Source organism: Argiope bruennichi, chromosome 6, assembly GCF_947563725.1.
Source record: "Argiope bruennichi chromosome 6, qqArgBrue1.1, whole genome shotgun sequence".
Classification (NCBI taxonomy): domain Eukaryota; kingdom Metazoa; phylum Arthropoda; class Arachnida; order Araneae; family Araneidae; genus Argiope; species Argiope bruennichi.
In genome coordinates this window covers 10,216,577-10,231,056 of record NC_079156.1, presented here as the reverse complement: position 1 = coordinate 10,231,056, position 14,480 = coordinate 10,216,577, and the positions used below count along the sequence as shown (strand labels likewise).

Sequence of the window (14,480 nt, the reverse complement as noted above, 5' to 3'; positions counted from 1 at the left end):
TGTAGAAACCTCACTAAGAAAAAAATAAATAAATATTTTGCAGTGGAAGTCTGAGTGTGAAAGAAAGTTTATTTATGGACAATGAGATAAGTCAATGCCTTTGCAATGGTCATTATGAGTCAACTGCCTTTGAAAAGCATTGATCATTGGCATTTGTGACTTTTTGAAATTGCTTACATAATAACAGTTTGTAAAATATTCGTCATACCTAATTTCAATACAGTTGCAATCATTTTTTTTTTTTTTTTACTTTTGAATTTAAATAAAAAAAAAATTTTGAGATTTCCAAAACTCCATGAAATTTTTATTACTGATTTTGCATATAAACAGAAAGATGAAAAAAAATCATATTCAAACCGGATAATTCGAAAGCAAAATAGAAAATTTGTGTAATCAAAAATTCGTGAGTTTAATTATTATTCAGCAAAGACTAATGTATCTCTTAACTGTAACTGCACCATATTATAGGACTTGAAATTTTAAAAATAAATAATGGTGGTTATTAATGAACTTTTTAATTTAAACTCAATTATTCTATGAAGAAGTGATTCTTTGATAAATATTGGGATTGTATTGTCAGTATTTAAGAAGTGGATTATTTACAGATTTAAAAGACTGTGTATTCTCGAAGATTTGAATATGGCAACAAATAACGTTGAAAAGTGAGTATAATAATTTGAATTTGGTTTGTAAAATCTGTAATAATTGAGAAATTTGATACAGTAGTGAAATTTATTATGCTTCCTAATAAAAATAGTATTCTGAGGAAGCTTTCGTTAATTTTAAGAATTATTTTGAGGCATAACTGTCTAGGTATATTAATTTCTTTTGTTATATCTTGAAATTTAATGATTTTTACTTTCTTGTGGGTTTATCAGCCTTGCTTATCCTTTTATTTTTCAATTTCTTATAAACTTGCTTTTTTAAAAATATGTAATGTATGTAAATTCAATTTTAGAGACAAGACATGCCTGGAGAAATTGATGGGAAAAATGACAGATGCCCATTTTCCTTACTGTCAGGAAGTTGGAAAATATGAAAAGTTAGCAAAGATTGGACAAGGAACATTTGGGTAAAGTTGCAGAAACTTGATAATAATATAGTATTTTGCAGAATTTCTGAATAGAGATAGTTTTTACATACTGTTAACTGATTGATTTTAAGAACAAAGCCCAATTTATTATTCTGAGAATGTGTTTCTAAACTTTAACATTATTTTTCAAGTTTAAATTCAAAAATTCCTTGCAATTAGTTATTAAATTCATGCTATAGAAAAGAAATTGTTTGCAAGTGGAACAAGGAAAGATTTTAAGAATATTTCCCTTACTGTGGACAGTCTCCAAGTAATAAACAAAGGGAGCGATAGCTCACCAATGTTCGGTTACCCATTCGTTTTTGTTCTCTGCCAATGTTATGTTCCATTGATATGTTAGGTATAAAGTGCTTCTTGTTTTTTCAATAATTCGTAATTTTTTTTACCCTTACTGTACTGGTTTTGTGTTTCTGCTTTGGCATAAAATTCCATTTAATAATATTATTGCAAAAGAATATTATTAAAAATGAATAATAAAAGTTCAGTTGTATGCTAATTAGTAAATTAATTATTTATATAATTAAAAGTACTTTTTAAAAAATAAATTACACCTACACTAATAATTATTTTGTTCAAATATATTTATTTTTTTAATGATATCAATAACTTTTTTAAATATCTTTTACTGATTAGTTTATTTGCATTCTATTTTTTAAGTTATATTGAATCATGATTTATTGTATTATTTTCAAATTTTTTTTGTAACAATTAATATTTTCTTTTACTTCTCAGTTCACGTTAAAAGTAAAGTACTTCAGAAATCAAAAAAGAAAATGCAAAACTACAGAAATAGGTTTATATTATCTCTGTTCTAGTTATACCTACGAAATCTTCATGTTTCCTTTGTTCATTATATTATTATTTTTATGCATTTCTTTTCAAAAGTTAGGCTGAAATGGTATTAATGAATGATAATGCTAATGCTAAGTGCACAAAAATTTCCATTTAGTGTGATCGCAACATCGTTTATCGTTATTATTTTTGAAATAAAGAATTGAACAATCTCTCGTTTGTAACAGAAGATTGACATCCATGGAATTCTTTGCCCTGCTTCCAAGAAAACATCTGAACTTGGACTCATTTCATAAACCTAACTTTCATAATTTTTCATTAAAAAGTAAAGTTTAATTTTAAAAAATTGTATTTAACTTTAAATAAAATTTAATTTCTGTATTTTATTCCATACAACTTTTTTCTAATTGTTTAATACAGGGAAGTCTTCAAAGCTCGTCATCGTGAAACAAGAAAAGTAGTTGCTCTGAAAAAGGTTCTGATGGAAAATGAGAAAGAAGGGGTATGATGAATTTCTTATGATTGAAAAATATTTTTTTTTTAATGTATTACATAATCACCTGAGTATTTTTATAAATTCCTATTTTTAAGTGAAGAACCTATAAAAAAATTCATGCTCCATGATTCAAAAATGATCTTATTAACTGTCGTAGTGAATGTTGAAAGCTGGAAATGTTGTTTCATAAACAAGGATTTTATAAAGAGTCAGTTGCATATGTATAAAACATAGCTTATTTAATATAAAATTATTTTCTGCATATACCAATAACTTGGAATAAATAGTAAATCCTGAAGTTGTTGTTAATATTGAATTAGTGATGTATTATAATCATTAAATGCAATAATTTAAAAATATTACTCTTTTTTTTAATTCTTTTTATCTTGCCAATACATAAATTTCTTACTACAATGTTGGCTTTATGAATTACTTTTAATTTTGCTCATCTTCTCATATAGCTATTAAGATGATTAAGTATCTTGTTGAGTTTTTAATCATATTGTCAGTATATGAAGAGGATTGCTTTTTTATTCATTTGGAGAAGCAGTTATGCTATATTATTTGGCCTGTTATTACCTTTTTGCATCCTGATGCTTTTGAATCAATCTCGTATGATCATAATTGGTTACTTGAATCTGGGTAGACATTACTTTAGTGGTCCTACCTTTCTTCATTCAAGAATAATTTCAATGTGTAAATATATAGATAGGTTTTAACTTGTACATTAGTTAACTGAATTATATTTATAAAGTAAAGCTTTTGTAAAACATAGACTTCCAAAATTTAATGCAGTCAGGTTTTTCAAAAGTTGTTTCTGTATTTTTAATATATAAGAGATTAATTGATTATGAATTAAAAAAAAACTGAGCTATTGCAGGTTGAAGATTTTTTGACTATGTATGAATAGTAAAATGATCTCAAATGCTCTGAATTAGGTTTCTATTTGTGAAATAAGGTTTACAAGTATAGGTTCTTAAAACTAGTTTTAGTTGATAGAAGAAATTTAATTGGGTATATTGTCTACTTTAAATATCTCATTATCAATAAATATATTTGTATATAGAAATATGCAAGAGCATGTTTATTTACAAGTGTAAGTTACTATCTAATGAAGTTTAAATTACTATTTAGTTTATTAAAGGGTCAATAAAATAAATTTGTGCAGTTTTAAAAAGGTTTTCTTTTATTATACTTAAATGTACACTTTGTGTTGATTTTTTTTTTTTTTTAATGTGGAGTTATTTTAGTGTGATAAATTCTAAAAATACTGCTTTAAAACAATGGAATTTCCAATTAACCACAATTATTGATATTAACTTTTAAGAATTATTTGTAAATATTTTTCAGTAAAAACTTTTTCTCCTTGTTTTAGTTTCCTATTACAGCTTTAAGGGAGATAAAAATTCTTCAACTTCTAAAGCATGAAAATGTTGTCAACTTAATTGAAATATGTCGAACAAAAGGTATATTTACTATTCATTGTGCAGATTTAAATTAATATCATTAGCTTAATGTAATTGCTCTAATTTTGTGTAATTTTGGATTGGTAGAATAGGATCCTAATATCTATTTGTTAAATGACAACCAATGACTTGATTTTTGATAAAACAATCGTATCTATCTTTTATTTCAGTTTAATATAATGTAGACATTTTTCATGCAACTATTGCCTTATTTATAATTTCTCCTCAATATTTTACAGCAACTTCTTTCAATCGCTGCAAGTCAACATTTTATCTTGTTTTTGACTTTTGCGAGCATGATCTGGCTGGCCTGTTGAGCAATGTCAATGTAAAATTCACCCTTGGAGAAATTAAAATGGTTATGAAACAACTTCTTAATGGTTTATATTTTATACACAGCAACAAAATCCTTCATAGGTAAGTTTTTATAAAAAGAAGTAATTTCTTACGAAAATAAAGGTATTAAGAATTATTTTGCTCCCAAAATATTAATAATTTTGAAAAATTATTTAGTTTTTTATAATTCAATTTAAAGATTTAACTTTACATAGTTTTAAATGTGTGTGAATTTCTCATTGTGTTTATAATGAGACTGTTCATATATATTTTAATAAAACTAGCCAATGCACTTCACATCTTGCTTTGTGAATATTATTTTAGGGTTACCAGTACCGGGAAAAACCAGAAAAACAACAACTTTAATGGGCAATTTAAAAATCGTCCATAAAACATGCATAATGCAAGGATTTTTGAAATTTTCCTTTAGAATTGGAAAAGTGCAGGAAGGTTTATAGTTATTTTCATCTTAAATGCCAACTTCTTTAAATGTTGTAAAATAAAAGATTATTGCCATGGCTATAAAAATTAACTACACCATTCTTCTAATCTCACCACTTTTCTATTCCTTTTTTGTACATACCTTGGTTCAATTTTCATGAATTCAAATAATGACAATATCTACTAGAATACTAATGGAGCTATTGAAATTGAACAAAGGTACTTTTTAGCAGAATGTTTTATTTTTGTAAATACAAAAAACATATTTTAATGTATGCTCAAAACTTTTGCAATTATAAAAGCTGTATCTTGTTGAAATCAAAAGTTATTGAAAAACAATATAATATTATGCTAAAAGCAAATTGTTCATTTGCTTCTTTATTCCAAATCAGAAATTTTCTGGGCTTGTTCAGAAAATGCAAAGATCAAAGCAGTCGTTACCTGAAAAAATTGTAAAATAATACAACGAACAGCTTGATTCATTTAATGAAGTTCATTTAGATGATTTCTATTGTAATATTTTGAGGCTAAAAAAAAATCCTTGATTTTTTTTTTTTTTTTTTGCAAGTCATGAAAATAATTATTGTATTGTCGCATGGTAATGCGATTCTGAAAAGTCGCTTTAGTATCAGCAAGGTTACGTTTGTCGCAAATGAAAAAATTCTTTAATTAATCTAAGAGCTGTGTATGATACATAAACTTTTATGGAAGACTAACATATTCCAATATTAAGAGATTTGCTACTGTATACAAAATTAATACATGTGAAGTATTATGAAACTTTAAAAAAATATTAAAAATTTCAAAGGGGAGAAAAAAAAGAGAGAATCCAATAAATGTAAAACTTTGGAAATTAAATTTGCCATAAATAATACGAAACCATTCATGAAAATTCTGTAGAAATTGATACTCAAATGTATGAATTTGTAAAGAAAAAAAAAAAAAAAGCATGGTAATGTTTTTTGTTCAGTAATCTTTAAATTGCTTGTATCATGATAGCAAGGATGTTATATTATTTTATTTCATCGGAGTACTAATCTTGAATGGCTTTAAATTAGCGAGCATGAGCTGTATCATTTTTTAAAATGTATGTAATGTGATAATGTATGTGTTTAAAATGTATTAGCGATTGTTTTTTTATTGTTTCTTAAAACACTTCAAAAATGTTTTTTAAGAATAATTTAGACTAATTTGATTTCATAGCTAAAAAAAAAATCAGTAACTTTTATAATCAGTAACTGAATTAACATTCTTAAATATTTATTCTGTATTTTGGATTAATTTTTATTATACTGTATTCTTCATAGTATTCACAAAAATGTAATACATTTTGTAACCTTAAAAAAAAAAGATGTTTTATTATATTTAAAACTTATAATATTTTGTGTTAACGGTCTTATTCTATAATAATATTCTGTAGGTTTCCATAAAGAGGAGCCTACTGCACTTTTTTCACATTTTTTTTATGGAGTAAACTTACTTGCACCATTATCATTAAATTGAATGCTCATATTCTTTCATAAAAATAAGGAAGAGACTAAATTTATTTTAAAATTCTAAAAATAAAAGCTGTAGTAAGAATCTTGTACAATTCACAACTGCATTTAAATTTAAAATTATATCAAATTTGCCCACTTTCATGTATCTGATTGTCTGCTGTTATTTGTTCTACATATAGGAAATAAAAAGCAAAATTAATTTGCTTTTATGTGGTAATTTTTTTTTTTTTTAATATAATCATTTAAGTTTTTTAAGACCTTCAACAGCAATGTATTGCTAAGTTAAAAATTTTGAATAAATGACATTTTTAATTTGAAATTTAGTGCAAGTGTGAAATTTTTGTTTGAAGCTAATTTTAATTAAATAAAACTCATATGTGTTAAATATATATTCACAATATTGCTACTTCTGAATATGTTTTAAAAAAAGTTATAATCAATATTAATCTTCTCAGAATAAAACATTTCATCTTTATTATATGCATTTTATGTTTTATCCTTTTTAAATACACTAATCAATGAAAACTAAGAAAATGATTTGAATAAAAACATAATTGTATGTCAAGTAAATCTTTTATGTTTAATGCATTATGTTAAATCTTAAATTACAAAAACAATTTTAAATTTATATTCTTAAATAAAAGTAATTTCGTATAAGAGGAAAGTGTCAGCTTTTAATTTTTCATTTTATATACTTTTAATTGGATTTTTAAATTATTTTTTTTAATCTTGAAAGATTTAAAATCCTATATATCAGGCTAATTATAAGATGCATATGTGTAATAGTTTTTTTTTTTTATGTTCGCTAATTAAGACTCATTTTGGATACACAGATACTCACCAAATCCAAATAATAATGGCTCAGAATATGCTGTTTAATGCATAAATTGATAGATACTGACAGTTAATCAAGCACTGACTTGCAACTGATAGTAGATACACCTACTCATTAACCCATTAGCTAGACATTTAGGGTAAAGAAAAATCAATAGAAAAAATCTCGAGTCTAACATTTTTTTAAGCTTTCTTTTTTTACCTTAGGTATCTCCTTGCCATTTTGAAGGGGGGGGGAGGGGAATTCACTAAGGTTTCTTGGGTTTTATGCTAGGAGTGTTAAAGAAATCTTTTTAATTTTATCAGAGTATATTAGGTCAAGAAATTGCATTAAATTGTTATAAGCTCTTGAGTTATTAAAAAAAAAAAAGAAGAAGAATTGCGTTTATTTAATTGCATAACATTTTGTAAATTTACATTAATAAATTCTAGATTATTGAAAATAAAAATTCTGTTTTTTATTTTTAAACTGTATGATACAACTATTGTCTTCATAATTTTTCTTTCTTTTAAATTCAAAGATCCTTCCTACATTCCTGTTAGATCCTATTTCCATTAATGCATTTATGTACTTATTTTTCTTTTACAGGGATATGAAAGCTGCCAACATCCTTATTACTAAAACAGGGACACTTAAAATTGCTGATTTTGGTTTGGCTAGAGCATTCAGTGCTATCAAGAGTGCTGATAAACCAAATAGGTACACAAACAGAGTTGTCACTTTGTGGTATAGACCTCCAGAGCTTCTCTTGGGGGAAAGAAATTATGGACCTCCTGTTGATATGTGGGGTGGTGGTTGCATCATGGCTGAAATGTGGACTAGAAGCCCAATTATGCAGGTACGCTAATTGATAATTTATATATTTGCTCATTTTTATTTTCATTTACTATATTTTATCTCTTTAGAAGCAGGAGAAAGAAATTCAGGCTAAAAGGTTTCAGAAATTTTATTGTCTTCAATTTAATTAATGAAAATTTTTAATTCCCATTCAAACTAAAAAAGGTCAGATCATAAATTTGTTGATCAAAACGGTGGTATATTTTGTACTGCATTTTATCTGACTTGAAATTGAGATATTTTGCTGAATAGTTGACATGCTTAAATTTTCATTTGCCTTTAACATGAAATTTTCGGCATATCATTTTAATAAAGCATCTGATACGCAAAAAAGTTAATTTTAACTATTAATTGTTTTCTGCTTTTTTTTAATCATTATTTCATTGGCAGGTAGTTAAATATTTGCTATTTTTCATTTCTAAGGTACAGAACTTTAAGAAAAGCATTTGAAAGGATATTAAATTAGGTCTATCAACTGCTGTATGATCTCTTGTTAATGGTAGCTAATCCTCCAACAATATTAAGTAACTGTACTTTTGAAGTAACTGTTTTTGATGGTATAAACAGTTGCTAACTCTAATGAATGTAGACAACTCTGTTCCACTCTCGTGATGCCACCAATGAAAAGCAACTGAACATGTAGTAGGATAGGAAAATGGCAAAGATGAGATTCTTAAATGAAGACAAACATAGACTTGCACAATTATGTGAAAGAAAATCAATTTGATTGTAGATATTTTCTAAGCAGTTTTCATCTATGACAGCACATAATTTTAAGAACTTTCATTGTATACTCATTGAATTTTTTTAAATTGATGACCATCTAATTAATCGCCAGACATTATAAGTTGTCATTGCACTGAGAATTGCGTAGCTTTTATATGGTAGTATTTATAGTAATTTTAAAGCATTGCTTAATTTATTTTTCTGAAATAAAAAATTTCAAGTATATGTTTAAATTTTAAATGTTCTTTAAAATGATGAGCTACTTACTTATGGTAGAAGGATAAACACAATCAGTGGACTTCACATGCCACAATTTCTATTATAAACATCTGGAAATATCAACAGGAGATATTTAGAATTGTATATTAAATTATCTAATAAAATCTGAATCTGTTATTCAGCATCTGTGAGGTACTCATTGTTCATAAAAACAAATGTTTGATAAGTTTTGTATTTTAAAATTTTATTTTACTTAGTTTGAAGAGTTAGATTGAGTTTGCAGAATGTTAAGTGAAAGAGCGATAAAAATTCTATTTTATGTATATTTTCTTTTTAACTGAATTCATAAGATGGAAAGTAAAAGAATATCTTGCTTTAAAAAAAAATAATAATTGTTTGTGTTAAAATAATAAGTAGAAAAAGTATAGTCTTTTTAAAAATTTATTTTTGCAGTTCCAATGATCAAATGTGTGGTGTTTAATAGTGTGAAAAGCATTTTGCTTCTAAAAGCATTAAAATATTTGCAATATTTATGAATTATCTATGTCTTCAATGAAGAGGCTTGAGAAATCGTAGGGATGAAATATTACCAAAATCTTCAGATAATTATTGAAGATAATTTATCAAACAAAAATAATATTAACGGAATAAACAAATAAATATATTAATGGAAATAATATTAATAGAATAGTAATTCCATCATTAAAATATTGTTTATTTTAGTTGTGCCTCTTCCACCCCTGCACAATTTGTTGTATGTTGATCTCTCATTTTTTCACTTCAGGGTAATACAGAGCAGCATCAACTAACATTGATCAGCCAGCTTTGTGGCTCCATTACTCCTGAGACATTTCCAGGTTGTGAAAAGTTAGATTTGTGGACCAAATTGGACCTTCCCAAAGGGCAGAAGCGTAAAGTTAAAGATAGGTTAAAGGTAAGATTAACCAACCATTAAGAATTTGTTTTAGTTTAGAAACTATATGTAATTAAGATGCATTTTAAAATTCTAAAAAATTTTTTACAAATTTTAAGTAAATTTCAAAGATATAAGATGTATGCAAGTGTCTGAAAGCTAAGCATAATTACTAAAAAGCAAAATACTATCAAATTTCGGTGAATTTGTTCTAATAAATTTGTAGAATATCAACTGTTGATGGTGAACTTTGTTTCTGTACAAATCATTTTTAGACAATCATGGTTTCAAAGCATTGGAAATGTTAACTGAAAACAATAGCAAGAGTTGCAACCATTTACCAGAATCAAAATCTAGTGATAACTGCACAATATTAGAGGGATAGTTGTGCCAGAGAAAGGAGTTTAGTGCTCATAGCTGCTAGAGGATTTGAGTTTCCCAAAACTATGTTTACAAGAGACTCAGTCTTGTTGCTCTCTGTACAGGTGACCAGCAATTAGCATACTCCTCTGCATAAACATGCTTATTTAAACCTTACTTTAGGTTATGAGTGCTGGAGTTTTAGACGGAGGACCAATGTGATGTTTAAGGATGAATAGTATTTTAATAGGAATACTGATTCTCATTGACTAAAAATATGGCAAGAACATGGAACTTGTTTCTCCCTGTAGAAGCATCGCAGAAAGAACATAATTTTTTTTTGTCAAGGTATGGGCAAGCATCATGCTGAATGATTAATCAGACCTTCATACCTTTGAGATGGAGATTGTGATTGCTAAAATTTACAGAGATGAATGATATGCAAGATTAGCTTGGGAGACAATTTATCACCTTTCCACACCCACCCAGCTAGCTCCATTCCAGAACTGAAAAGAACTCTTCATGATATTTGAAACTCTTTTGGGCCAAGTATGGGAAATTGTTGTGCCATAAGCCTGGCTATTGGAGATGATCCCACACCTTATTAAACTGAGGCATGATCTTTTTTTTATTTCATTTATTTTTTTCACTAAAATTTGAACTTTTTTTATGACTAGTTTTCTTTCAAAATATTTTTTTTGCATAATAGAAAAGAAATGCTTATTACCCTTCTTTCACCTAGTTTTCTTGTATTTGTAGCAGTTTTAAAGTCACATCACTTTTCCTGTCATTTCAATTTAGATTTTCTTCATTTTTGACATAATTGCCAATTATGCTTGACTTTTAAACACCTAGACTTTTGAAATTCATATAGATTCAAAAGTCTTGAATTATTATTTTTCCATTGTCATTTTATGTCAAGTAATGTTAATGAAATTTTGAGAAAGCAATTTTATTTTACCGTTTGGCATGTTGTAGCTTTTAAATTCGTTATATTGAATTTTTGACTATTGAATTTGAAATTTTTCTTGTAGATGCTTTAGTGAAATTAAATGATTTTACAATACTATGACAAAAATAGTTGTCCCATTTCAGACAAAATATTAATGTTTATGATGTCAATAAAAAGATACAGTCGAAAGGAATAGCAGATTTTCCTCAATAAATTCAAAGGCACAAAATTGTTGTGGAAGTTCACATACTGTAATAACCATGCACCTTGTATCCATTTCAGTTTTGTTAACAAAGATCCATTTTGTTTATTGCATATAGTTAGAATGGGGGAATACTGCTGTGTGCACCCTGTTGAATTTACAGGACCAGAAATGAAAGTAAAGCTGAATGAGTTAAGGCAAAACTGCTTAATCAGAGACTGAATTCTTATTCATTGTATATACTGATATCCATTAATCTGCCATCAATTAGGATTTTAATTTACTAATAATCAACATCCAGCTTTCTGTTATGGAAAGAAAGCTTGAACATAATAAGAGCTTTTATCAGGATTCACGGTGTCTTTAAAAGTCCTTGAAAACAACTTCTTTTTTATGGTTCTTTTATACGGGCCTTAAAAGTAGTTTTTATATTTACTTGTTGTTATATTTTTCTTCTGATGGGGGGAAAAAATCATTTTACATACTAGATCTACCCGATTATGGGCTGTATTTTCTTTACAATGTTGGATCTTTCAACGTGCAACATATTTAATGAATCTGAAGGTCAGTGAAAACGGTTTTATCTCTGTTTAGGGACATACTTATAGAATGGCAAAATATATCCTTTTTGTTTACTTGAATCTTCTTTCAACTCCTTTTGCTTGTTTGAATAAGGGGAAAATTCCTTTTGTTTTTAAAAATAATTTTATGTATTTATGTTATGCTTTTAACAGTAATTTCAATTCATACTTCCTTTTCTGTACAATGATTACTTGTTTGTAGAGCATATGTTAGTTAATTTTCAACATCATTGTGATTTGGTTTTGCCTTGAAAATTTTGCCAACAGCAAAAGAGTATGGATATGAGAATGTTACAATCATCAATTCCCACCCCCCTTTGTAGTTTGGTGAAAGGGAAAGCAACAGTAATTAACAAGTGGTGTTTAGGCAAAACCAGCAATCAGAAATAATACTTTTATGGTATTAATTGTGTCTACCGTGTTTTGATTTAAAAAAAAAATGAGCTTTGAAGTATGTAGAAAGGTATCATAGGAGTAATAGTTTTCTCACAATAATTACTTCTAAAAATTATAGGAATTTGTTGTAAGGCAATATCAGGTTTGTACTGAGAAAGGTTCCTAAATAATAAAATTGCCTAAAAGTTTTCCTGTGAACCAACAAATCATTCTTTACTTAATTTCATTGAATATTGTTTTATGTATTCAGAGTGTTTTATTTAATTGTCTGGTCTGATCTTAATGTGTATATCTAATCTTTGATGATGCATTCAATAAATCTTTACAAATAAAGCAAACAAACTTACACAATTATTTTTGAATTACAACTTGGTTGAAAATAAAGATTTATGAGACTTTCGCATGAAACTTTTTTGGCATTGTTCAATTTCTTATTCCTGTTGAATTGTTTGAAATTCTGTATCATAATGTGTTGATTGTAAATTATTGTTGCCTATAAATTAATATCTTTATTTTATTTCTAGGCTTATGTGAAAGATCCACATGCTTTAGATTTACTTGATAAGTTATTGACCATTGATCCTGCAAAACGAATTGATAGTGATACAGCTCTGAATCATGACTTCTTTTGGACTGATCCACTTCCATGTGAATTAACAAAAATGCTTCAACCTCATACTCAGTCTATGTTTGAATATCTGTATTCAAGGAAGAAAGATAATGTCAAACATCATGGTGCAGGCCCATCTCGAGCACACCCTACTGCCAATGATGGGCAATACCATGACAGAGTTTTCTAAATGAAGTCTTACCTTTCATGGTAATACAAAGACAAACTGAAATATATTTGTGAAGAACTGAAAGACAAAACCTTTCAGGTTACTTGAACACAGAGTATTACATGGACAAAAAAATATGCGACATGTATAAATATATATATGCTTAAATATCTGCTTTTTACTGAACTTTTTGTAATTATAAATAAAAAACCTGATTAAATATTGAGGATATGTTATTTTATTTAATGCATATTAAAAAAAATGTATTTTAAAAATTAAAATAGCAATTTTTTAGAAATATGATGGAAAGGTACTCTTTTTATTTTTTTATTGAAAATAATTTGATTCTGACTATCAACTGATAAGTAGGACAATTACATATTGTTTTAAAATGTGAACATTTCTTCCAATGATAGTTTAAATTCATTAATATTGTATATAGAATGCTTAATAGCCCTATATATATGAGTGTGTGTGTTATTCAATTTCCAATTTTTATGCATTTTAGAGTTTTACAAAATTTTGTCACGAACCATTGCATTCTAATATTTCTAAATGCAAAAAAGTTTTGAGAGGAATTCTTTGATATATAATATTTTATTTCAGAAAATGATTTCTTTGAATCTACAAAAGAGAACAAAATCATCTGAATTAATTTTGGATTAAAATGTTAGTTGAAAAGTGACAATTAAATTAGTTTTAAATTGCTCTTATTATTCTAAGATACATTTAAGGCAAAGATTGTCAAATTATTAAGACTGTATTAGTTATAAGAATGACTAGAATCTTGAAAACTACTGAAAAACAATTGAAATTATATATCCATGGACAAATAGAGTATTATGCTAATAGTAAACCTAAATTTTTACAAATTTTTAGAGTAAACCTAAAATTTTAACAATCATTTAATCGATTTTATATCTATTTTGAACACCAAGTTCAAATCAGTTTTATCATTTATGAACAAAGATGTGGAATTATATCATCTTTTGCATGTTAATTTCTGTAATAATAATCTGGTTTTATAAAACACACTACGAGTCTGGAATTGATAAAAACAAATATAATCAATGAAAATAAACATAAAGATGAGATTTGGATGCCTTGAGTACCATTATTTTTCTTTACTACATAAATGTCCAAGTTGTCTTCTGTAATCATGGTGCTGTAATTACTGTTTAAATTGTTAGAGATGGGCATATATTTCCTTTTGCAAATATGCCTTAAAAAGCATTAAAAAACTATATAATTTTGAGTAAAGGAGGTAATAGTGAAAAAATTGTAAGATTAATTTTATATATTTTCTCTCTGTTCTATTTGTGAAGTTAAATATTCTTAGTATCCTAATATTTTTATCAAAAAGTTACTCTTCTGTGACTAAAACTAATTGAGCTTTGAATTTCATAACTTTAAGCTAGTCAGTAGCGAGCTGATATCTTGTGGTGATTGATCAATCATTTTCTTACTCACCATTGAAATGTTCTAAAATATTGAAAACTCATAAGTGGTCTTCAAACTAAAACTGTGCATTTCTATTTTTTTTGGATCCAAAAAAAT

The 14,480-nt window shown here is 26.7% G+C and overlaps 1 protein-coding gene across 1 annotated transcript; it reads left to right on the top strand.

Annotated features, from left to right (window-relative positions):
* The first annotated feature begins 463 nt into the window (after positions 1-463).
* LOC129972638 (cyclin-dependent kinase 9-like) lies at positions 464-13,143 on the top strand. Its single transcript, XM_056086848.1, has 8 exons — positions 464-662; positions 959-1,072; positions 2,306-2,387; positions 3,757-3,847; positions 4,087-4,264; positions 7,547-7,796; positions 9,525-9,674; positions 12,669-13,143. The coding sequence occupies exons 1-8, from the start codon at positions 640-642 to the stop codon at positions 12,942-12,944; spliced, it is 1,164 nt and encodes a 387-aa protein (XP_055942823.1). The 5' UTR covers positions 464-639; the 3' UTR covers positions 12,945-13,143.
* Positions 13,144-14,480: the final 1,337 nt, after the last annotated feature.